The sequence below is a fragment of the Hippocampus zosterae genome, chromosome 1 (assembly GCF_025434085.1).
Source record: "Hippocampus zosterae strain Florida chromosome 1, ASM2543408v3, whole genome shotgun sequence".
NCBI lineage: Eukaryota > Metazoa > Chordata > Actinopteri > Syngnathiformes > Syngnathidae > Hippocampus > Hippocampus zosterae.
In genome coordinates, this window is record NC_067451.1 from 15,095,882 (window position 1) to 15,122,531 (window position 26,650).

Below are 26,650 nucleotides of genomic sequence, written 5' to 3' on the forward strand. Positions count from 1 at the left end.
TCACTTCTCCTGTCACATGTAAATCCACTTAATTTCCAAGCAGTAACTTTGAGCTACAAATACGCATCAGCGCTCCGCGCCGACGCTCCTCCATCCTAATAAGATAAGATATCCTTTATTTCCTTTATTTATTATCCTTGGCTCCACCAGCCATCCATCCAACCGCACCAACATAGATTTTCCAACAGTGCCTACATCTCCGCTAAATGAAACGGGGCTCTGAAAAATGCTGCCCATTACAGGTGCAAAAAACACAAGTGCCCCGGGGCTGTTGAGTGGCAACAGACAAATAGCACCGTCATTCCTCCAATCGAGATTAGCTGATGCGTTTCACAACAGCTGCAGCTGTAATAAAGCACTTAAAAGATAAGTCAAGTCAAGTCAACAGTATTTATAGAGCACTTTCAAACAGCCATCACTGCATACAAAGTGCTGTACATGGAGCAATTTAACATGCACAATAAACAGTAAGACAAATCGTTAATAAAGGCGGGAGAAAGCACCAAACAGTAAAACCAAGAACAAATCTAAGTCATGCTGAGTCGAATGCCAAAGAATACAAGTGAGTTTTGAGGAGGGCTTTGAAGATGGGCAGCGAAGAGGCTTGGCGATTGTTCAGTGGGAGGTCAGTCCAGAGAGAGGGACCAGCAACAGAAAAGGCTCGATCCCCTCTGAGCCTCAGTTTAGTTCTTGGTACTTCTAATAATGTCTGGTCCACAGACCTGAGGCGCCGGGCAGGTGTGTAGGGGCGGATGAGCTCGGAGAGGTAATGTGGCGCGAGATTATTCAGAGATTTGAAAACAAAGAGGAGGATCTTGAAAATGACTCTAAAATGAATGGGGAGCCAGTGAAGGGATGCCAGAGTAGGAGTTATGTGCTCCCTCTTACGAGTACCAGTCAAGAGGCGAGCAGCGGCATTCTGGACCAACTGAAGGCGCTTAAAGGAGGACTGTCTGACTCCAAAGTAAAGGGCATTGCAGTAATCGAGCCAGGATGTGACAAAGGCATGAATTACTGTCTCAAAGTGTTCATGTGATAGGAGAGGTTTTGTTTTGGCCAGCTGTATAAGGTGAGAGAAGCTGGATTTAACAACGGCACCAATTTGCCGATCGAGTTTGAAATCACTGTCCAGTTTAAGGCCCAAGTTTGAGACTGTTGACTTAAGATAAGGAGACAGGGGGCCCAAGTCTACAGGATGGAATGTACAAGGGCCACTGGGACCAAACAATATCACCTCTGTCTTCTTTTCATTGAATTTCAAGACATTTTGTGCCATCCAGGTTTTGATTTCTTCCAGACAGGATAGGAGTGGCCTTAATGAGAAGGTGTCTTTCTTGCTTAGTGGGACATAGATCTGACAGTCATCTGCATAGCAGTGGAAGGGGATACCATGTTTCCTTAAGATGGAACCCAATGGGAGCAGATACAACGAGAACAGCAGAGGCCCCAGAATTGAGCCCTGTGGAACACCACATGACAGGGGAGCAGTGTGTGACTCAGAGCAGCCAAGGGGGACACAAAAGGTTCTGTCACCTAGATCGGACCTAAACCACTCAAGAGCACTGCCGCCAATGCCCACCAAGTGCTGCAAACGAGTCAGCAGAATACTGTGATCCACTGTATCAAATGCTGCAGTTAAGTCCAATAAAACTAGACACACGTGGTCTCCAGAGTCATTTGCCAGGAGGATGTCATTAGAAACACGTAACAGGGCTGACTCCGTGCTATGCATCATCTTGAAACCTGACTGGAAGACCTACAAGATGTTATGTTCATCCAAGAAAAGTTTCAACTGCATGTGCATCCCCTTTTTCAAGTATTTTGGAAATGAAAGGCAGTTTGGAAATGGGCCTGAAACTTGACAACACATCTGGATCAAGACCAGGTTTCTTGATCAAGGGTTGGACCACAGCATGTTTAAACTGTTGGGGAGCCTAAACCGGGAGAGAGGCCGCTATGTTTGCTGCAGCTGCGGCGCTTCTGTGAAGGGAGCGAGCGAACGTGGAAGAGATCAGCCGGCAGGTTAGCCAAAAACGGAGGTAGCGTCTTTTCACCAGTGTCTTGCCAAAACGCGGCCGAATCTCCGACGTGTTGTTGAATCAAAAACAACGATCGGCGATCAGAAACCAACCGAGACGCTGTTGGGGAGGTAACAAGCATTGCAGCATTTTGGACCAACTGACTGGTGATACTTGAGGAAGGACTGGCTGACTCCAAAATAAAGTGCATTACGGAACTCCAGTCAAGATGTAACAAAGACACATATTACTGTTTCGAAATGGTGCTGGGAAAAAAAGGATTTTATCTTAGCCGGTTGCCTAGGATGAATGTGTTTAACACTGTAAGGCCTCTCTGTGATTTGGGTAAACAGAGTTGACAGTACTTGAACGGGCATAACAAGATTAACATCACCAAGAGAACATCATGTACCAACACCTACAGTTCTTGTACTTGATTGAAGAGTGTATCCATATCAATATACAGGTATAATGCAGATGAATCAGTGTTGAACAGTAAGATTCGATGTGATTGTGATCTCCATATTTTTTTTACCTCTTCAAATATTCATAAGATAGGCCTTCGTAAATTCAAAAAGCCGACCAAAAAGTCCAGTGGGTCGTTTTGTTGGAGAACTTGCAGGATTACATTTCTGTGCATCGTAAACATTTTCAATGAATATTCATGCCATGTTGACCAAATTCTGAAAATTAGCAACAACAGTTTGTCTAATACACACTGCATCTGGCAAGTTGGCCAGTTGCTCGCGGGCAAAGTTCTTATTTATTTTCGTTTTTTATGTGTGTGTGTGGGGGGGGGGGGGGTTGGGTGTGGGTGCGTGTGTGGTGTCAGAAAGGTTGAGAACAGATTATTCTCCCGGCTACACAATAAGTACTTTATTTTCTGGGGTCACTTAAGCCTATTTCTCAAGTAATGTATGTTGCTACTCCCTCAGGAAAATTCCTCTCTATCCTCTGTCATCGTTCCATGAAGTATATCGAAGAGGAAAATAACACACACTCTCACACACACACAAAGTGGAAAAGCTATCAGTGAGAGTTTGACTGTGAAAAACGGGTGAAGATAAGGTGGTATATTTTCTACCCTCTCCCACACCCCTCCCCCATCCGTCTCGGTTTTACCCCCCATAGCATTTATCTCAGTGTATCTGTCTCCTTCTGTCCCTGTGAGGTGTCTGCTTCTATCTCACTTTATTTTCATCTGTCTGTGTCCCATCTACTGCTGCCACGATCTCAAACAGTTTCACTGTCTTCCTTTCAGCTCAGTCCATCTTCTCATTCACATCCTTTAAAATGGTTGTGCACGCGTCAGTATTTCCTTTCAAATGGTTGGAGAGATAACTAGAAGTGGTGTGCAGCAGGCTATTCCAAGTTGGATTTTTATGGTCCACATTTATGCAATGGCATTGGTTGATAAACACTGTGCAATCATTTAACTTTCTGCCATTTATTTGGACATTGCAATCTCCTAATGTCTATTAGAGAAACAAAACAGTAACTATGAAACATGAGGATTAAGAAATGATCAATCAAATCAGTGATAATGAAATTGGAAGGATAGAAGGAAATTACTTGACAATTGCAAAAGAGCCACGATAGTCCAGTGTGTGTTCAATTCCCATTCAGTGACAGCATGAATATGAATGTTGTTTTTTTTGTGCCTTATATATATGCCGTGTGATTGACTGTCATCTGCTTTTCGTTCAAAATTAGTTAGAATTAGCTCCAGCTCCCCGTATCTCTGAACAGAATCAATGGTATACTGTATAAAACCTTTCGTGGAAGATCTGTGACAATCAGAGTAAAATTCTTAATTTGTTTTTACACATCGCCTGTAACAATATAAATGCAATTATTTTGAGGAAACTTTAAGAAGGTAAAATATAACGCAAGACACAACATTTGACTGAGTGAAGTGATAGAAGGAGAAGTTAGACCGACAAGAAACACAAGAGAAAAAAGCGTCAGTAAATGCTGCTGCCAAAGCATGAGTGAGTCATGTTTCATGGCTCTCATTGGCAACACCGTTGCCAAATGTTTTTGTTTTTTCTTCTCATACATTTTGTTTCATTTTATTAATTTTTTTATGATCTACTGTGATGAATAGAGTTGTTGTCTTTTACCTTCACCTTTATTGTACTTTTATGGACACAAATAACAAGCACTACAATTGAGTTTGGAGAAGTCCTCTCGGTCAGAAGAACCATGTGTGAAACCGTCATACGTTGTCCCTCCTACCTAGTTCTGGAGGCAAATATGTGAATCCACATTGTCAAGAGATGATTTTTTTTTATGAGCTTTGTTGCCTTCCAAGTTCTCTCCTAATGATTTTTTTCTTGTATTGAAAGTCTGTCAATCAGTTTCTAAGATTCAGTAAAACGTGCCCACTTGAATGCCAAAGGATCACTAAATAGAAGCTAATACATACACAAAATGTGAAATATTATTTTCTTTAAATTTGACTACTTTGAAAATACCTTAGTTTACCTGATGTTTGCTAACTTTGCATGTTGACTGCTTTTCCCCAAACCCATCAAAGTTACTGGTTCGAAAAAGATTTTTCAGCTTTTTGCTGAATGTTCAGTATGGTTAATTAATAATTCTCCTCTTACAATTTTAATTGTGAGCCACCAACTCTGTAGTATAGTTTTGTTTTCTCCTCAAAGGTTTTTTTTTTGGGGGGGGTGGGTTCTGAATCTATAATGTTTGCCTGCCTTTAAGAGAATTTGCTGTTTGGTCCTGTGATGTTAATATCTCTATCAGTTTCCAATTATTTTCATGCTGGCTATCCTCTCATTCACTCGATTTTACAAATGGTGACAATCTCTGCGGGATAACATTCCCGTGGAGTCGGAATCAGATTTTTCTGAAGCAGTAATCACTCTAAAAATCCATCTAACCAGGACGTGCATGTGCATGAGGGTGTGTATTCATCTGTCTGAAAGGAATAATGAATTGAATGTGAACGAGGCTGTGCTAGTTTGGGTATCTGCCATCCAGCAGCAACAACACCCAGAGCAACGGCACAGGCTTTACATACGTTGCAAGTATTCGTGCTAGTACTTATAATTTCATAAAACTCTACTGCTATGTCCTGCTCTGCTCACACTCCTGTTTGTTTTGTCTCCCCAGTTTAAAAAAAAAAGTCTTGCACATTCTTATGAGCTGAATACTTTCTGCTCAGAGCACAGTTGGCATCAGCCAGTCTGAATGTTGCTGTTGATGACGGTCTTGCAATCCCGGCCGCAGTTGTTTAGCATTTGACTTTTACCAAAAGTTCGTGTTTGTAAGATACCAAACTGTTGACTTTTATATTACACCTGCATATAATACCTCAAAACAAACGCTACTGTGGCAAAACCTACGCAGGAATTGCTGACAGCTAAACAACATCAAATTATTTTCATTTGCAGTACTGTATTTCAAACAATTACATGCTAATCAGAATAGCTTTTGATTTTGTAAAAACATTGCCAAAATGTTCAGGGTGTACCCCACCTGCTGACTAAAACCCATCCAAAATACAAAAAAACAAATGGCCAACGGAGGAATGTAGAACAGAGAATCTTGTCTTTCTGGTTGTGGCATTATTAAAAAGTCATAACTGGGGTGACCGACCATCCCACGTAGCGCGTGCATGTACGTCGTTTGAAGCTCAATCCATGTGGCCCGCAAATTGAAGCCGTGTCGCACAAAATCAATGCTTACTCTCAGAACAAACTTGGTCACGATTATGCCCCGAGCCGGAGGCAACCAAATTAACGTGATTTGACAGTTGGGCACAGCTTTGTCGCTACACCCACCCCTCAATTGAACAGCTGACTGGGGTGAGAGGTTGCCGTCAACAGAATTTTGTTGTTGTCATGACACCGCACACACGTGAAACAAAAGAGAAACAAGTCCGACACGAAGGCAAATGAACGAACGCGTGCTTTTATGAAGTCCCAAAAAGTGCAAAGCCTCGTTTTGAATCGGACATGGGGGTGCGGGGGGTCAAATGACACAGACTCACAAAGACACAGCTCTGTTGAGTAGTGGAGTGATTGTCAACCAGTTTGCCGTGGCACATTATTGTGCCTTGAGAGAGAGGCTACTCTACATACTGTAGATTCTCCAAGCAAGACATTTTGGTTTACTCAAGGGCAGCGCTCTTTTTATCTACGCCGATGTGCTAATCATTGACGGAATCACAGTACGCAATGTGAGTGTGAAACAGGAGCAGTAACTCTTGAGATAGGTTTTAAGTTTTCCAAAGTCCTGTAAGGTTTACAACATCATCCTGTGCAGTTATTTTGCAAATGAGGACTGGACTCAGGCGTAAAAACTGCCGCAACTTTGTGCAGGTTTAGCACCATGCTGGTTGTTCCAGTGGTTGTAGGGTGTTTTCTTTTTTACACCACTGGTGCACCTGATAATTTGGTGGCTGAAAGTAGACTAAACTTTAGACCAGCTGAAAGCAGATCTAAGTTGTGTTGCAGGTGTTGCATCGCAAGTTTGGTCAATTTGGTCCACGTGCAGGCAGACAGATTCTGTGCTCTGCCAATATCTCTGGTGGATATTATTTCATTTCATTAATAAAAATGACAACAATGTGCCTGAAAACCCCTGAGTCATTGTAGAAAACAGTTCATAGCAAGCATCTTTATTAAATTTTTCAAATGATCCTCCTTGGCTGTGGGGATGTTGAGTTCGGGGGTCCCACATGAACGATCGAGTTGGCAGTCTCCAAGTGCCCACTTCACAGCGGTGATCAATGATCACCCAAGCCAGCTTTACATCAGCCACCCAAGGAGATCTGCTTGCAGTTCCTTGTGAATGTACTCTGTGAACCTCCATCTTCTGCATATACTCCACTGAGTGTATTTGTGCTTCCACAAGGTAAAAGATTGTGCACCTGGTTTTAAAGGAAATGAGAGGTGCTGCTTCCATCGGCCGAGAACCTAGTGAGCAATGTTCACGGCCACAAAGATGCAAACGCCCATTTTTAAACTGCACTTGTCTGCAAACATACCAAGGGAAAGAAAAATCGTCCCATGATCACAACTACTGTATACTGCATTTGGTCCTAACTATGACTCAAATGAGCAAATGAGAGAAACAGAAGCAGAAGTTAGTTAGTTAGTTAGTTAGTTAGTTAGTTAGTTAATTAGTTGGTTAGTTAGTTAGTTAGTTAGTTAGTTAGTTAGTTAGTTAGTTAGTTAGTTAGTTAGTTAGTTAGTTAGTTAGTTAGTTAGTTAGTTAGTTAGTTAGGCGGGGAAAAAAACTATTGGCACCGGCCTACCCACTCTTGAAGACTTGCACACCGCAAGAACCCCCCGCACCTTGCCCACCACCTTTTCCAGCTACTCCCCTCAGGCAGGTCGCTACCGATCCATACGCACCAAATGCAGCAGACACTGAAACAGCTTCTTCCATCTAGCCATTAACTTCCTAAACAGCAACCCAAATTTACCTGTATAGCGACTCTTTGCCATTTTGCACAACGCTGTGGAACAGCATTACCGTTATAATCATTGTCGCTCCAGCTCTGTACTCACTTTAACTACTGTCACTGATCTATATTCCACAGCACCAGACACTTCAAAGCGCTCAAGGGCATCTGCATTATTGCACACTTGTTGTACTACAAATACTGCTACTGGTCACTTAAAAATGGGTTCAATGATTTTCTGCAGCAAATGTACAACTGTTATTGTGTTGTATTCTACCACTTTAGCTCTGCTTGATACTTTGCACATTGTCTCATAGTTGTCATTGGGTGGTACCACTGCTCAACAGTTCACTTACATTACGGAATGTCCTTCCATACTTATTTACCATGTGTTGTTTATGATGATACCAGTGCAGTGTGTACTACTGGAGACAAATTTATTGTGTGTTCTACATACTTGGCCAATAAAGATGAGTCTGATTCTGATTCTGATTCTGAAGAGGCCAAAGATAATTTGTTACTTTAAAAAAATAATACCTTACATTACATCCATAATAACATTGTGAGTCAAGTTGGAAAATAGCAAGATGATAGACTGACTTTCTTTTTGTGGGAAAGTCAACTGTGGTAGTTAGATTTCAATAGTTCATTGCTGTCAAAGGATGAAGTGCAAGTTTGTACATTTTGTCACTGAGGGACCACAAGAGCCACCGAAGCTTTGGCAGATGAGATTTATTTTAAGAATAAAATCACTTTCTTTCAAGGTTAACCTTTCAAGTTTAGGTCAATGCTGTCTTCAAAAAAATCCATTGGAACGGGTCATGTTAAAACACACCAAAAAACTTCTTGTCAAATAGTGGAAGCCAACTGTTCTGTTTGTTTTGATAGTGGTGGTAATGCTATTTTTCAAATGATTTGTCCCAGTGGAAAATGACTTCAAAGTTACGACGGTCCAAAAAACAGCTCTGCTTTATCTGATCTTAAACTGCCGGTTTAGATTTTACAACGCCCTTCTGACTGGTCATTTAATTAACCTTGTCAAGCATATCGCCACTAATCTCCTTTCTAATTTCATCTGTTAATTTAAGACGCTTCTTAATGAGGCCAGTCCCCTAGCCAATCAAATGTCCAGAATAGGTACTGTATATAAGAGAAGGAAACTTTTTTAATTAGAGCTGTCGGGAAATTGCCAAATATGAGCATCGAATGAGAATTGATTGTCTTTCCGGGGAGAGCTATTAGGAATCACCTCGGGTTTTGAATAGTTTGGCTCTGAAGACTAAATAGGTTGAACGTGTGTGGGAACTGATAAAATCGATGACAGGCGGCGTGATAGAATAGTGTGGGTGGAATAGTCAAATCCTTTTTCTCGCTTTGTGGCGTCTTCATTTCCTCTTAGAAAGAAATACTTTAATATTTGCTGAAATGATTAGCCGTCACATATTTATTAAATCATTTCACTCCAACAATACTGTGCTGCCAAATATTATTGGGCATCTCAACAGCCTTTTCACAGCCAAATAAAGGCCTATAAATATGATGAATCATGCGTAAAGTATCATTTCTTGATATTTTATAGATTACGGTAAATTAATTCTCTAGATATTCAATGTTGACATTTGTTTACCGTTACACTCCAAGGGGTTTCACAGAAAAAAAACAACACAAATGGTGTTATAATTTGCTTTCATTTATTATTTTCTTTTTTTTTCAAAATGTAGGTAAGATTTCTTCATAAACTACATTTCAACCTTCTTAAATACCGTTTTTAACTCCAGATGTAGTTACAGACAAAAAAAATAACAGTCATGTAATTAGAGTGAGTGAAGAATGTTCATTTTACAATTCTATCATACCCCGAATAGAATCAGATCAAGTATGTATTGTATTGTATTCAATGCCCTATACCGCACACCAACATTTGTCCCGCCACTGAGCAGAAAAAACAAGATAACCACCCAAGATTACACACTGCATCAAGGCAAAAAGGTCAAGTTACAATCAGAATATGCCGCATGCTGACTAAATATGATTTGGAGAAAATGTTTTACAAAAACAGCGCAGTCACTTCATAACATTAATAGAGCAACCCCCAAAAAATGTTCTAAAACGTATGAAAAGGATTACCACTAACAATTCTGGAAGCTGCATTTGGCAAAAATGATGTGATTTCGGAAAGGTGTCACTGCCTTGTACACAGAACGGATTTAATACTGAAGCATTTGAGGATAAGAGAATAAGAAAGGATTTAACATCATTCATTTGTTGGAGGCTGGATATAAATGGATGAAATGTCACATGCCGACGACCCAAAGCTCAGCTTTACTTACACGCACGGACACACAGCCATGCATGTGCACTTTTCAAACCAACAAATATAGGAGCAAATGGACAGCAGTTGCATATGTTGGACCGGAGAAGGGCATGTGTGGTTTTTAAGTTATGTATTGTATGTTTCATTAAATACGAACCAACAGTACTCTTTATTAGTTTTCCAACTTTTTGGGAACTAAGTAACACTGAATCAAATGAGCAAATCTGATTCCCTGCCCCCCCACCCACCCCCAAAAAACAATGGAAGTCTATGGTACTCATTATGAAATCTAATAAACTCAAATACAGAGAATTTGCATCCTTGTAAAGACACCGTTGATCAACTGCTCTTGAGTTGGATCTGATTAGTTTGTGTGTTTGATGTTATTATTGTAATTCTTACTGTGATTTGTCTCACAGCAAATGGAAATGGCCTATAATGTTGTCGAATAATTATGTTCGACAAATTCAAGGCATGTGCAGCATGTTGTGGTCGTCACGAACACATCTGCCTCACTGTTGAAAGGATCTGGTTTTGAATCTTTGGCAGGATGATCCTGTGTGAAGTTTTCCCATGTAAAATACAAACAATTACATAGCAGGTGAAAGCAATGAATGCTTGCTTTTTCTTCCAACTACCTTTGACATCTTTTTCGAGACATCATGCAAAATCAAATTGTTGCTTGACGCTGACCGACATAGATAGGACATTGCTTTTGAGATCCCCACTGATCGAGGAAAATACAACCATTGTCGTTGCCAACCGCAGCTAAATTCAATTTAGTGCCTGCACTCGGCCTACGATCCAGATTTTTGTCACTTAAAAGAACCCTCAAAGGTACCTGGAAGAAGTTACAAATGCAACCCAGAAATTCCTGAGCCAGGATTTGTGTCTGAGACAATTTCTTGCTGCAGGGCGCTTGTCCACTATGTCATTCAATTTATTTTTATTTCATGTAATTTATGATTCAACCCCCTCCACTTCGCTATGACCTACTTATCACAAGATGATCATTAAATAAGGGTTATTGAAATTTCACTTTTTCCCAAAGAAATTCAAAGGTATCAAGGGGGCTATGAAGACGGGTGTGGGAGCGTGCATTATTTCACTTAGCCATCTTAATAAAAAGCGGTAGTAGTACAATTCATGCTTTGTTTCAATGTGTGTGTGTACATGTGTCTTTTTGTTTTTACAAGAAATATACATTTTGCATTTTGGCCCATGGAAGGGGGGGGGATACACATGGCATGAGGAGAGCACATAAAGCACTGAATAATTCTGTGAAGGGCTTATTCATGACGGGCTTCAGGAAGCTCCAATTTTCATAGTACTGGTGCTCTTTCGGGTGTGGGTGAGTTGAAGCCTAATCCAGCTGACTTTGAGCAAGAGGTGGAGTCCATCCTGGACCAGTCGCCATGGAATAGCAGGGCACATTTACACAAACAATTTAAGTCAGTTATCAGCTTCAATTAAACTGGGTTGCAAATGTCCAAGTTTTCAAACAGTCCTGATAATTTTCAAGAGATGACATTATTCCACATCCATTTTCAATACCACTTATCCTGTTAAGGGTCGCAGAGAGCCTACCCCAGCTGACAGAAGGCAGACTACACCGTGGATTGGTCACCAATCAATCACAGGGAACATAAAGATACAAGCAACCACACAAACTCACATTGTTACTGAGAAAGAACGGTATCCATGCTGTCCACACAGGAGCCAGAAGAGTGAATCCAAATAATTTTTCCATGTAAAAGAGCAAAGACCTTTACCTATCAAACAAAGCAAAGACAATTACATGTGTATTTAGCCAAACCACATAATGCCTTAACACTGGGGTGTTAAACTCTTTTCACATTGTGGGCCACATACGGCCTCAGTAGATGTCATGTGGGCCGGACCATTTAAATTATACCATTTTCTGCTGTAAAGAACCAAAATAATATGTCTTTCCTTTGTTTTGGTCTGAAGCAGCACAAGAACATAAGGAAAATGTTGAAATTTAATTAAAATATCTTTTACAAAACATTTCATGAAGCAACTTAGATTTCCTACGTCTTACAAAATAAGGAGAGTGCTATTAAATGTGTAAAGAATAAAGTAATTGCATGTCCTTGATAGCGTCTGCTGTGTTGGGTCTGTCTCAGTGATAGGTTGAGGCTGCTGTTGTCTTCTATTTCTGATCAAAACAGTGAGGAGACACACTGTTTTGATCAGAGTAGAAGACAACATACTCCATGAATCGCACCTTTTTAAAAATATTCATTCCGTGTCTTTAATGCCTGATCGAACTTCCTTGGGGGCCAGTTCCGGCCTGCGGGCCGTATGTTTGACACCACTGCCTTAACATCTGCTGGTTTGACTTTTTCAGGAACAGCGGTTACTACGGTGGACAATTTATCATGTTATCAGGTTGCAGGGTGCAGGAAAGGGTTAATGGTAACACACAATTTAAAATGTCATAGACGGGCTAAGGAAAATGGCATCAATGGAAGTTATAACGCTTGTAACACCCTATATTTGAACACAAACTATTGCAACACATGTAGACAGTGGCATGCAACACTACACAAAGGCTTATACATTTCGAATGGATGGAACAGATTAATGGCATTTGGTGACGGGCAGTCGCTGTATGCAATCACACACGCGGACATGTGCCAGTGAGATCCAGTCTTACGTTGTTGCTCGCTAGCAAACACGTCACCTTCACGTTACTTGATAACTTGACCACCGGCTATTTTATAATGGCTCGCCCTTGCTGTCCAGCTCCTCCTTTGACAACAAGTTGCTGACTCTATTTATGGAGGAAATAGACAATAAAACAGACAACAGCACAGAGATATTGTTTGGCAGCAAGGTGTAAAGAGACTTTTAAATTTAATCTGTTTTTGTGATTTAAACTAAGATTAAAGTTTGGTGCAACAGAGTTTCAATTTAAACCATGATTTAATCAAGTGTTTAAATTAAACCTTGTTGGTTCAATCTGGCCATAATATAGCTGTCATCAAAAATCAACTTGCTGTTTGCCCTTTTATCGGGTGTAATTTTTTACTTTCGTCAGTTCTAACCATCGCTTCATCACTTGTGGACTACATAGTGGTCAAAGTTGAAGTTGTATTGTCAAAATATTTCAAACAATGTGATATTAATCAGTTGAATGTATTGATTAGAAATATGTATGTTAGAGGTTGGGTTCAGCATACCGGGCTTCTTGAAATGACTCAAATGAGATTTTGTCATTGTTAAATTTTAGTTAATGTGGACAAATCCAAAAATCCATCCATCCATCCATCCATCATCTACCGCTTATCCGGGGCCGGGTCGCGGGGGCAACAGCTTTAGCAGGGAAGCCCAGACTTCCCTCTCCCTAGCTACTTCTTCCAGCTCTCCCCGGGGGATTCCGAGGCGTTCCCAAGCCAGCTGGGTGACGTAGTCTCTCCAGCGTGTCCTGGGTCTTCCTTGGGGTCTCCTCCCGGTGGGACATGCCCGGAACACCTCACCAGGGAGGCGCTCAGGAGGCATCCGAATCAGATGCCCAAGCCACCTCATCTGGCTCCTCTCGATGTGGAGGAGAAGCGGCTCGACTCTGAGCCCCTCCCGGATGACCGAGCTCCTCACCTTATCTCTAAGGGAGAGCCCGGACACCCTGCGGAGAAAACTCATTTCGGCCGCTTGTATCCGGGATCTCGTTCTTTCGGTCACGACCCATAGCTCGTGGCCATAGATGAGGGTTGGGACGTAGATCGACCGGTAAATTGAGAGCTTCGCCCTTTGGCTCAGCTCCTTCTTCACCACGACAGACCGATACAACGTCCGCATCACAGCAGACACTGCACCGATCCGCCTGTCGATCTCTCGCTCCCTCCTGCCCTCACTCGTGAACAAGACCCCAAGATACTTAAACTCCTCCACTTGGGGTAATATCTCCTCCCCGACCCGGAGGGGGCAATCAACCCTTTTCCGACTGAGGACCATGGTTTCAGATTTGGAGGTGCTGATTTTCATCCCAACCGCTTCACACTCGGCTGCGAAACGCTCCAGTGAGAGTTGTAGAGCCCCGTTTGAAGGAGCCAACAGCACCACATCATCTGCAAAAAGCAGGGATGTAATACTGAGGCCCCCAAAAAAAACAGACTCCCTCAACGCTTCGGCTGCGCCTAGAAATTCTGTCCATAAAGGTTATGAACAGAATCGGCGACAAAGGGCAGCCTTGGCGGAGTCCTACCCCCACTGGAAACGGTTCCGACTTACTGCCGGCAATGCGAACCAAACTCTGACATCGGTGGTATAGTGACCGAACAGCCCGTATCAGGGGGTTCGGTACGCCATACCCACGAAGCACCCCCCACAGAACTCCCCGAGGGACACGGTCAAACGCCTTCTCCAAGTCCACAAAACACATGTAGACTGGTTGGGCGAATTCCCACATACCCTCAAGGACCCTGCTAAGGGTGTAGAGCTGGTCCACTGTTCCACGGCCGGGACGAAAACCACACTGCTCCTCCTCAATCTGAGGCTCGACTTCCTGATGGACCCTCCTCTCCAGCACCCCTGAATAGACCTTACCAGGGAGGCTGAGGAGTGTGATCCCTCTGTAGTTGGAACACACCCTCCGGTCCCCCTTTTTAAAAAGAGGGACTACCACCCCGGTCTGCCAATCCAGAGGCACTCTCCCTGTTGACCACGCAATGTTGTAGAGGCGTGTCAACCAGGACAGCCCCACAACATCCAGAGCCTTGAGGAACTCCGGGCGGATCTCATCCACCCCTGGGGCCTTGCCACCGAGGAGCTTTTTAACCACATCGGTGACTTCAACCACAGAGATAGGAGAGCCCACCTCAGAGTCCCCAGGCTCTGCTTCCTCAAAGGAAGGCGTGTTGGTGGAGTTGAGGAGGTCTTCGAAGTACTCTGCCCACCGGTTCACAACGTCCCGAGTCGAAGTCAGCAGCGCTCCATCCCCACTGTACACAGTGTTAGTGGTGCACTGCTTCCCCCTCCTGAGACGTCGGATGGTGGACCAGAATTTCCTCGAAGCCGTCCGGAAGTCGGCTTCCATGGCCTCACCGAACTCTTCCCACGCTCGGGTTTTTGCCTCGGCGACCACCGAAGCCGCGGTCCGCTTGGCCAGTCGATACCCGTCAGCTGCCTCTGGGGTCCCACAGGCCATAAAGGCTCGGTAGGACTCCTTCTTCAGCTTGACGGCATCCCTTACTGCTGGTGTCCACCAGCGAGTACGAGGATTGCCGCCACGACAGGCACCAACCACCTTACGGCCACAACTCAGATTGGCCGCCTCAACAATAGAGGCACGGAACATGGTCCACTCGGACTCAATGTCCCCCGTCTCCCCCGGAACATGGGAAAAGCTCTGTCGGAGGTGGGAGTTGAAACTCCTTCTGACAGGGGATTCCGCCAGACGCTCCCAACAAACCCTCACTATACGTTTGGGTCTGCCAGGACGGACCGGCATCTTCCCCCACCATCGGAGCCTACTCACCACCAGGTGGTGATCAGTTGACAGGTTTCCCTTGGATCTAGGTTTCCCTTGCCCGGACGCGGGTCACCGGGGCCCCCCTCTGGAGCCAGGCCTGGAGGTGGGGCTCGTTGGCAGGCGCCTGGTGGCCGGGCTTACACCCATGGGGCCCGGCCGGGCACAGCCCGAAGAGGCAACGTGGGTCCCCCTTCCCATGGGCTCACCACCCATGAGAGGGGCCAAAGGGGTCGGGTGCAATGTGAGCTGGGCGGCAGCCAAAGGCGGGGACCCTGGCGGTCCGATCCTCGGCTGCAGAAGCAAATGCAAAAATGCAGATGGAAATGAAATCTGACATTGAAGCTCAAAGCTCACAGCTTTGCAAGCAGAAGGAAACAGATGGGAATGCCTCATCGCCAGCAGTTTGTCGAGCTTGGTTTGTGGCATCAGAAATAACACACATCTGTAATAATGCTCATATTCAGTTGCTTGTTTTTGCACATGTTTCAGAGAGGCTCCTTTAACTAGCAGTGACAAGTAAGTCATCCTTAACGAAAGCTGCAGACACTAAATTCTTTTTCGACTACAGTGTTATATGACTTGCTTTTTAAAAACGGACCTGTACTGAAATTTCCTGACAAGGATACACAATCCAGTCTCACGCACACACATGATCAAGGTGGGTGTGTTTTTGCAACGATGCAATCAGCAGCAGTCTAAAATGATGATGCACTAGCTCGGTTTACGGTACCTCCCTAACATCAGTGACAACGGCACAGCAACATTCTTTCATTCTATCTCTTTTCAACACCCTTTTTTTTCAGCCACAAAAACAAAACGATGACTGAAATCACTGCATAACAGGCACACCACATTTCTTAGGTTGTATTTTTGATTAGGTAAACAAGCCTACATACAAGGAAACCAAACGATATAATTTCACTCACCAGAACATGCTGAAAACACAAACACATCCTCAATGGGCTTATTAGTTATGACCATGTACACCGGCAAACTCTGGAGCTGCATGCGGCTCTTTAGCGCCGCCCTAGTGGCTCCCTGTAGCTTTATCAAAAATGTTTGTAAAAAGTGGAAAAAGATGAGGGAGGTAAATATATATATATTCTGTATATAGATAGATAGATGTACACAAACATACACACATTTGATCACAATTTTACAGCATTTTCAAAGCATATAGCAGTGTACATTCGGATTTATAGTCATACAAAGTGACCCCAAAAAATCAGGTAAGCATTGTTGGGAAAATGTTCATACTTCTTTTTTTCTTTATTTTGGATGTCATTTTAAGACATCAAGTCATAATATAGTCAATGTGCTTCAAACTATAGGTCCATCCCAAACCACCAAAAGACTCATGAGTGTTTTGGGGTAAAATTCATCATATTCGTTTCAACCAATCAGCATTCGATTAGCAACCAACACTGTCTCATTTCATCAAGAAAAAAACCCCAAAAAACTTTAGCTTTGAGAAGGCAGTGTTTGAATTCGAGCAATGGCTCGAGTCCTCTCAGTTGTTCAAGTTTCTATATCGACCACAGCATAGCTTGTACGTTTAATTTGATACTGTCCCATTCTATTTTCATTTACTCAGTCTATTTCATGGATGTTTTTAATTATTGGGAGCAGTTTATGATTTGTTGAAGCAGTGATCATTCACAATCAACAGTAAACAATGTGCTTTTTTTGCCATGATGACAAGAATAGTTCTTGCTCATTTGGGGTGAACTGCATTTTCTTAAGAAAATGAGTGTAAATGCACAAAGCAGCATGCTTCTCCAACTGCTCAACACAAAGTGATTTAAGATGTCAGGCTGAGGAAATTAATTTAACGGCATATAATTCATGGTGGTTAAATATGCTGCTCTGTCATTTGTCATGTCATGTTGTAATTTTCCCGGTCTAATTAAAATGGATTTCCAGTTTTTTAGAAACACGCTTTTCAAATGAATTTGGATTTTCCGTGTTTTAACTTTATGTAGACCATTCATCCCGCATCCCCTCCCCCAATTTGGGTGACATGCTCAATTCCTTTGTGTTTCATAGCTACTATGAAAGTGTGTTTGAGGCCCTTGGAGATGATGCATTCCGAGGTGCAGCTCAGCCTCTTGAGTGTTCACTTATTTCACAAATCTCTGTCATATTTTTCGTGATGGTATTGCAGAGGACCCTAAAACACATGGAGGCAGGGAGGACCAGGGTGGAGTGACCAAGATGTATTTAACAAACATGCAAACAGGAATAAACAGGAGAAACTAACTAAAAAACTCATTCAAATCAAATCCAGCAAAACCACAAGAAATCAAAGCAACCAAATTCAGACAGAAAACAAATCATGGCACGTGCACACAGCAACAATGACCCGACAGCGAGTGGTCGTGCCTGGAGTCCTTTTAAACAAAAATAAACTCATGACACAATGACCAACAGGTGTGCAGCTGCAGGCGGAGCCCTACAGTGCCACCTGTTGGTCACAAACACAACCATGACAGATACCTGTCGAAGTCAACCACACTTTAGTCTCATTGATGAAGCTAGTTCAATGATACTGATGGTATCAAGGATTATATCTGCAATAAATCAAATCGTCTTTGGTTTTAAGGTGACATCTTTCTGGATTCAGGCAATCGGGGACAAACAAAAAAAACTTTTTAAAAATCTGTCTGATTTTCTGAGCAGATTTGTGTTTCTGGGTGGGGTTTTGCATAGTGATAGCATTGTGATGTGTGTTGCAGGAATGCCTCTCAGTCTGGACTGCAAGGCTTTTTTTGGCTACAGTGGAGAAAACAGGAGACCGATCATCTACTGGATGAAAGGAGAGAAGTTTGTTGAAGAGCTTGCAGGACACATTAAAGAAAGTGATGTCAGGTAATGACAAGCATTCTTTTGCGTTGACAAGTTAGACTGCACAGGCACTAGAACAAAGAAGACAGCAAAGTGAGGATGTATGGCAACAACTTAATCACATGTATGACAGCGGATTTGACAATAAGGTTGTACTTGACTCGACTTGACACATGGAAGAAGTGTTTGAAGGTCAACAGTTTGACCCTTCATGTTGGTGACTGTTTTGATGCAGTCTCGCCAAAATGCTCGTTCTTAATCAAACAAATCACACCAAGTATAAATGATGATTCAGGATTGGTGAGTGACTAAAACCTATTTTTATATTGGAATGCTTTCAGAAATCTCAAACATTCTAGCATTTGAAAACAAAGGAATGTTTTTGTTTTAAAATTTTGTGTCTTGCCTTGTTTTACTTGTAGTTGTGCTTGTTTTAGCCGATAAGAGACAAGCGCTGAATCTTCCAGCCATTCGTCCATCCATCATTTTCCACTTATCCAGTGGTAGGGCGCAGGGGCGGAAGCCTACGAAGGGACCTCAGCTTAAGTCACTTTGAGTAAAACGAAAGTTAAATAACAAAAATGTAAACAAAATATTGCCGTGATTATATTTCAAATTATATGTGTATCCTTCTTTATCGTTGGCATCTCATTTTCTGACAGAACTTGTCTTTAGGGGCACCTTTGCAATGTGACATAGAAGTGTGGCATGCGCAAATCCACAAAACGATTCAAGTTTATAGTTTCTTGAGAATATACTTTGGGCTGGTAGTCAGACAGTTGCAGAGCACTCATCGAGAGTGCTACAATTTTATTCATAATTGTAAAACAGTTGGTTTTTGTAATATTGTCCTGAAATTATAAATAACTAATTAGTGTAAATTAGTGACCAAAATGCTTCTTCTCGTTCTTTTCCACGCAACCAAGTGTCATCAACCCAGTGGTAATAAGAATATGTATTGTAAGCTCAACGAAAATACTTCTAATACTAATTTCCCTATTATTTGTCAAGGTTAATTCCGGTGTCTTGTTTCATACTTAATAAGCCCCGTCTTAGGTCTCAGGGCCTCATCTTTGGAAATGGACTCAACACTAAGCCAGCAATTGGCCTCAGAAAGTTTTCTGTCCCAGGGTAATACGAAAGAAAATAGCAGAATGAGTACTTAAATTTGAAACTAATCATGCCCTGTGGTGTTTAATTAACCTTTACCTTATGAGTTCTCCATCTCTTGATCAAGTCCTCTGGCAACAAATGATCCAATCATCTACTGTTCCAAATCTGACTCATTACATTTGTATAGAGAGATTCCTGCCGTGATGACGTTTAGGTCCCTCCACCTTGCCATCACACTAGAGGCCAATGTGCAGTGTTGATTCAATGCAATAAAGCCTGACTACACGCATGCACAGCTATACAATTCAAGTCATATTTATTCATATGGATTTAATCGCAAACAGTCTCAAAGGGCTTCACACAAATATTAACGGCATCCCTTAACACCAGGAGGGTCAGGAAAATCTTCTGGGGAAGAATGAGAAACCTTGAGAAGGGGCTGCAGATGGGGGAATCCCCCTTCCACGATGACCAGGCTGCAATGGATGCCGAGTGAACAACATTTGACACAATATTGTACAATACAAAGTTAGAATGATATAAAAGTCCATTTAACAAGATGAAACCGTTGCAGGGAGACATCTTTGGAGAGGTGGATCCTCTCTGGTCAATATATAATGTACCGGTAATACAAGACAACAAGTTGTCTTGACAACAAGTGAAAGTAGTTTAAATGGAACACTTTCCCCAAGAGCACAGAAGGTCTCAGGTTATTCAGTTCCTTGCTTTCCAGCTACTCAGAATTTTGCAACTCAGCATTCTCACTGTTCACTCATGTGCAGTGAATTGCAATACATACATATGCAACATTCAGAAATTCACTTAGCCTTGCAAGGGCAAACGAAATGGCTTCTTTATCATGTTTATGTCCATCATCAGCCAGATGACCCAACTGTTGTCAACCCCCATTGTTTAAACGGGGATTTATGATTCATGATGATAGTGACAGATTCATGCAGTTGTTTTTACAACAATGTATTTGCATTGACAGTTAAAGTTGGTGTAAAAATAGAACACATAGTGTCTGTCCATATCACTTCCGCTCACAAACCCACACGCACCTGCTATGTATTGCTAATCTACTGTTACACAGTAAATGTGGCAGAAAGGATGTAGTGACTTTTAGAGAAATCCTTTCTCTTAAGTAATCTGTATGTCTCTGATATATGATGACAATAGTTTTAATTCACTTCAATCTTTAAAGATTTAAGTATCACACATCTATTTGAAAGACTGAACCTTAATTAAATTCATCAGATTGTCATCTAAATTTTGCTTTGTTACATGAATATGAGATAGTTCCATTGAAACATCGAAACCACCCATGCTTGAAGCCTTACAGAACAACGAAACCCAAGTAGAGCCTCGATTACATTCAAGGTTGATCTACATCCAATCATGCATATTAGAAGATTAAAAGAGAAGTTTTTAAACTGGTTCTGCAGGCCAAACTACCAATTTCCAATATTGCAGTCATGTGTTTTAGTCTTTTTTTTTCTTTCCTGGTTTTGACTTCAGTATACAGTAAAGGGGCGGCCCGGCAGTCCAGTGGTTAGCAGGTCGGCTTCACAGTGCAGAGGTACCGGGTTCGATTCCAGCTCCGGCCTCCCTGTGTGGCGTTTGCATGTTCTCCCCGGTCCTGCGTGGGTTTTCTCCAGGTGCTCCGGTTTCCTCCCACATTCCAAAAACATGCATGGCAGGCTGATTGGACGCTCTAAATTGTCCCTAGGTGTGAATGTGAGCATGGATGGTTGTTCGTCTCTGTGTGCCCTGCGATTGGCTGGCAACTGATTCAGGGTGTCCCCCGCCTACTGCCCGAAGATGGCTGGGATAGGCTCCAGCACCCCCGCGACCCTGGTGAGGATTAAGCGGTTCGGAAAATGGATGGATGGATGGATATACAGTAAAGTAGCCGGGACCATAGCCCACATATTTTTGACATGGTGAAGATTTTTCAACTTGGTCTTCTGTAAGGGTAGTGTTACCTGGATACAATAATAATAATAATTAATAAAAAGCAATGAAACTACTGGGGGTGCATAAAACAAATTATTGTAAACTAAATTTTGGACTTGACTACCACTTTTGTTTCATTTTGACCGCTGGCACATGTTTACATTGTGTCATCAGGTTCACTCGCTGCCCCCCACCCCACCCGCACCCCAAAGCAATGTTGTGTTAATACTGTCACCAAACATATGCAGAACTGGTCATGAAGAAAATTGCAGGATTATTTGGACATTTGCATTTTGACGATTAGCGGGGAAATTTTGACAGACAAATTGGCCCTTCGCCAGAATGGCGAATATGGTAAGTATTTATCACACCATTGTTCATTTCAACTTGTCTCTGGCGATTTGTCAAACAGGGAGTGCGAACAATGAATCGCTCAGATTTTCATTGACTAAATGTGGTGATATTGACCAAGAGTAGGCATTGTAATTTTAGAAGAACAAATTTGTGTAAGAGGTCCATCCACGAATACAATTGCAAATCAATGTTGCATTGTTGTTTTCACATGCAAAAAAGGTATGAACTATGTAAAATGTTTAAATGTTAAATATTTTGTCTACACGCTCAGCACGTAGCGATTCTCAAACACATATCAATTGCAGTATTTCTCGGGGCAAGCAGTTGGCAGGTACTGTACCAACTGGTCTATTCAGATTTCTGCTTTTTATAGTTACAGCCATTACAAAATGTATGCCGCTGGTGGCGCGGGACTTTGGGTCTTCTCCTGGACCAAATGTGCTGTTGCGGCAAGCAGCAGCCGTGTGGCTTCTGATTTCAGTGGAAATAGCTTAACCTGACCCTAAACAGATTCCAAAACACGGGTCAACCCCTGAGCCAGTTCAATCTGCCTCCTGCCAACTTCCTCCTTGCAGGCCTGTGCGGTATCTGACCTCACCATAAGGACAGAAGCTTTTTGCACCTGCTGCACTGTTTTCTACAAATGCCTTCTTGCTCCATCTGCCCTACTTTTTAATGCACTCTACTCCACTGCACTCAACTCAACTCCATTTCTCTATGCATCATTTACTCCTTTCTATGTTGTTAGATCATTTTTCCTCTTCTTTTGTCCTGGCTGTTGCCTATTTGTCTTCTTTCCGTATGCGTCTTCCTTTTAAAAATTTTAGCACAGCAATTTTGGGAACTTTAACCTACCTGTCTCAAAGTTCCATGCAATTGTGAATATTCTCATTCCTTGTATTCTTCATGTAATTTCCAACACTGTTGTCCTTCATTATAACATGGACAAAAAAAAGTTCCATGTGTTCTAGTCAATGTTGAAAATATCATGGCTGAGATGTAATTTTGAATTTCTATGTTTGCTTATCCAGGATTTTAAGGGAGCATTTGGGGGAAAAGGAAGTTGAGCTGTCCTTAACCTTTGACGCTATCGAGGAGACTGACCTGGCTAATTACACCTGCTACGTGGAGAACCACATAGGGCGGCGCCGTGGGAGTGCTACACTTCAGAAAAAAGGTACGAAAGTCCTGCCACTTGTCTTCCCTTTTCTCACAAGAGTCCGATAATTGTAGAACTTGAGAAATTAGCCGAAAACAGAAATTTCTATCACACTTGTACATGTCTGTTGATGACAGACACATAATGTATGGGCACTATAATGAGCAACACTTGGCGTCAACAAGCAGAAGTGTTTTAATTTACTCTCCATTAATTAATAATCTAACAGTGTCATCAGCAATGAGATGTCCACATAGCTGCGTGATTTATATGCCAAATGGAAAATGTTTGAGATACTATTGGGTTAGTTTATTAGTTATTATTTATTTAATTTTAAATTTATTAGTTATTAGTTTATACCAGGGCCTTCTTTCCGTCGGGATATTCCTAGAGCACCTCACCAGATAGGTGTCCAAGAGGCATCCTAACCAGATGGCCAAGGCACCTCATCTGGCTCCTCTCAATGTGGAGGAGCTCTACCGAGAGACCCCCGCCCCCCTCCCCCGTCCCCACCACACCCACCCCACCCCCGGGTGACCGAGCTTTTCACCCTATTTCCATGGGAGAGTCCAGACATCCCTGCTGAGGAAACTCATTCCGGGCCGCTTGTATCCGCGATCTTGTTCTTTCAGTCAAGCTCCACAGCTCGTGACCAAAAGCGAGAGTAGGAACACGGAGTGTAAATCTAGAGCTTCACCTTTTGGCTCAAATGCTTCTTCACCACGACAGGCTAATGAAGAATCTGCATCACTGCAGATGCTGCACCTATCTGCCTGTCGATCCGCTCTTCATCCTCCACCTCAATTTACTTGAACTCTCCCACTTGGGGAAGGGTCTCATCCATGACCTGGAGAGGACGTGATACCCTTTTCCGACTAAGCACCATTTGGAGGTGCTGCTTTTCATCCCAACCGCCTCACACTCGGTCTCCTCAGAGCTCCCTGAGGGACATGGTCAAATGACTAACATCTTGGACTGACAGGTGATGTCCAAAACGTGCACGGCCAAACAGTGCCTGGAATGACCGAGGAATATGAGATAAGAAAAAACATGATCTCATCATTGCCACTTTTGAGATTCAGCTTAAAAATGCATGAGAGTTTCCTTTGTAAAACATTTACAACATGCCTTGTGGGATCTGTGGCCACAAGCCAGAGACAGAGAGAAAACTACAGACAAAGAGATAGTGACACAGTGCAGGGGATGGGGAATTCTCTCTTTCCTCGATTGCGTTGGACAACAGGTCTGAAAAAGGTGTGCAATTGGATATGAATATACCTGGACATTGGTTTGAGCATGACCACAAAAATAAACCTACAAATAGCAAGAGGAAACACAGAATAACACGTACAGGAAATGAAACAGAAAAATGAAAGAGAGATGGAGAGGGAGGCACTGAACTGAAAACAGGTCCCAGTGTCTTTTGCCTTGGGTGTCAAATCTATCTTAGTATACTTAACTAGCACCCCAGAGACTCCAGGATGTTCGCACTCACATGTTCACATGTCCTCAGCAAGATTATACTGACTCACTTTTCCAGTGGGGGTCATCAGGGTAGGTCATGACTGTCTAACACAATAATAAATAGGATGAAGAGTATATTTGTTTGCATGCGTGTGTTATGGGGACAGGCATGTTCTTGGGTATGAGGATGTTTTGCTGTGCTTGAGATATACACACAAATTTTAAAAAAGATGACTTTTGTGGGTTTAGTTTGCATTGCTGTAAAACACATCAACTGGAAATGATTATCATTTGCTCTGTGTGACGCAAAGACAAGAGTAAAATAAAGTAGCAGTTGTCGTCGTAGTCTGAAGAAGCAGCATATAATCACAGTGGCAGAATGTTGCTCGAAATACTCAGCAATAATATGGTGATAGAAACTCATTCGTACCTCCAATACTCCAATATATTCTTGCTATAAAAGATATTCTCAAATAAAAATGTCAATACTTTCAACACTTCAGTCATTTGAGGTAATGTATATCATTAAAATGACCGCAATGGACGTACTAAACCAATGTATTGACTTGTGTCTATCTTGGGTATTCCCGTTTATCGGGAAATAATTTTTCTTCCTCCTCACTCAGTGCATTATGCATAAGCGGAGTAGCACGCTGCTCTAGAAGTCAGTCACAATGTATCGATAATGGCAGACTGAAAATGGAGTCATCTCATACAGGGAGCTGTTTGAGCTACTCAGCTAAGATGAGCTTGGTGATATTTGGAAGGTGCTATAGCAACACAACAAACCTTATAACACTCCTTAGGTAAAACCACGACACAGAATGTGAGGCATTTATCCAGTGCCTGTTCTGGGGAGGGGTTACCAGTGCCCCTGTAGCACTGATTCTGGCCCGCCCTGTGCCCTCCCGCCTCCGAACGTAGACTATACAGTAGCGCCCAGTCGCAGACGCCAAAGGTGGAACTAAAGTGCCTGGTTTAACATTCTAGTCGGACCTTTTAGCGCGCTGCACCACTGAAAAAAAGATGAGTGCGAAGATGAGAAACAGCCTCCAGAGAAGCAGTAACAAGATTACCACGGCGACGAATGATATTATATTGTCAAGGTAAGACCACAACACAAAACCAAGCAGGCCCGCAAAAGTAGGGTTGCTGAAGTGTAATTCCTCTGTGTGTGTGTGTGTAATCCTTTTTATTTTTAAATGTTTAACAGGAACAATTTGTCAGACATTGCCTTTTAAAATTGGGACAATTAGATGCGTGTAAAACATCTAGCTAGCTTCAGTGTGTTTGCAATTTTAATCCCTGGTCAGGCTTTAGAATGTATTAATTTATATTTACTGAATACAATTAATGAATGAATAAATGAATTAATGCAATTAATTCATAGCATTTTAGACAATTATGTGTGACTGAGTGCCTAAACAGTGTAAGTGTAACAAGTTAGTGTATATGCTGTGTCCACGCAAAAATTCGGTTTGTCTTTCTCAACAGACATCAACAAATTTAAAGAAGACCCGCCAATGCAGAAGAGAGTTTTTCCACAGTAAATCATGGGAAAACATACCTCATGCCCTCTATGAATGATGATACATTAAGCAAACTTGGTGTACTTTGCATTGCATCTGGGAGGTCAAAAGAACTGAATCTTGAATCACTTCGGACGGTTTGCCAGAAATCACCAAAATTGCAGAATACAGTTGTTGTAATAGTCGGGGCAGCTTAAGACTGTTCCACAAGATCTGCACCTATTAGAATCTTTTATCAGCACTTAATTCATTCATTCATTCATTCATTCATTCATCTTCCGAACCGCTTGATCCTCACTAGGGTCGCGGGGGGTGCTGGGCCTACTGCCCAGCTGTCTCCGGGCAGTAGGCGGGGGACACCCTGAATCGGTTGCCAGCCAATCACAGGGCACACAGAGACGAACAACCATCCGCGCTCACTCTCGCACCTAGGGACAATTTAGAGTGTTCAATCAGCCTGCCACACATGTTTTTGGAATGTGGGAGGAAACCGGAGCACCCGGAGAAAACCCACGCAGGCCCGGGGAGAACATGCAAACTCCACACAGGGAGGCCGGAGCTGGAATCGAACCCGGTACCTCTGCACTGTGAGGCCGACGTGCTAACCACTGGACTACCGGGCCGCCAGCACTTAATTCAGTACTACTGTAATTGTTATATTGTTTTTCTTTGTCACTGTAATGTTATGTCGGCAAAGGCTTAATAGTTTGATGAAAATAAAAAGTCAAATAAGATTTGGAATCGTTGTCTTTTTTGCCCTGGGTTGAATGTGCCCCTGTATCAAAACCCCTGGCCCCAAATGGGCCCCCTCAGTGAAATTGATCGAGAACTGCCACTGCATTTATCATGACGTGGGCAGAAGATGAAAGCACAGTATTAAATGCTGCTAGGGCAAGGCAGACCTCTCTGGAGGAGACCTACAGTGATGCAGGCAGACGTTGTCCAGATACAAATGGAAAAAAAACTTTTATTTG

At 42.6% G+C, this 26,650-nt stretch overlaps 1 protein-coding gene and 1 long non-coding RNA gene across 3 annotated transcripts in view; one reads left to right on the plus strand and one right to left on the minus strand.

Annotated features, from left to right (window-relative positions):
• The window catches only part of LOC127604617 (uncharacterized), a 147,938-nt gene extending 146,166 nt beyond the window's left edge, over window positions 1-1,772 (minus strand). Inside the window, exon 1 of the long non-coding RNA XR_007963374.1 lies at window positions 1,545-1,772. This is a non-coding gene — a long non-coding RNA (uncharacterized LOC127604617). The remainder of the gene's footprint in view (window positions 1-1,544) is intronic.
• il1rapl2 (interleukin 1 receptor accessory protein-like 2) overlaps window positions 1-26,650 on the plus strand; it is a 259,705-nt gene that overhangs the window by 216,787 nt on the left and 16,268 nt on the right. For both annotated transcript variants that reach the window (XM_052071453.1, XM_052071461.1), the window contains exons 8-9: window positions 17,993-18,125; window positions 22,556-22,701. In XM_052071453.1, the coding sequence (XP_051927413.1) occupies window positions 17,993-18,125; window positions 22,556-22,701 (279 nt within the window). The remainder of the gene's footprint in view (window positions 1-17,992; window positions 18,126-22,555; window positions 22,702-26,650) is intronic.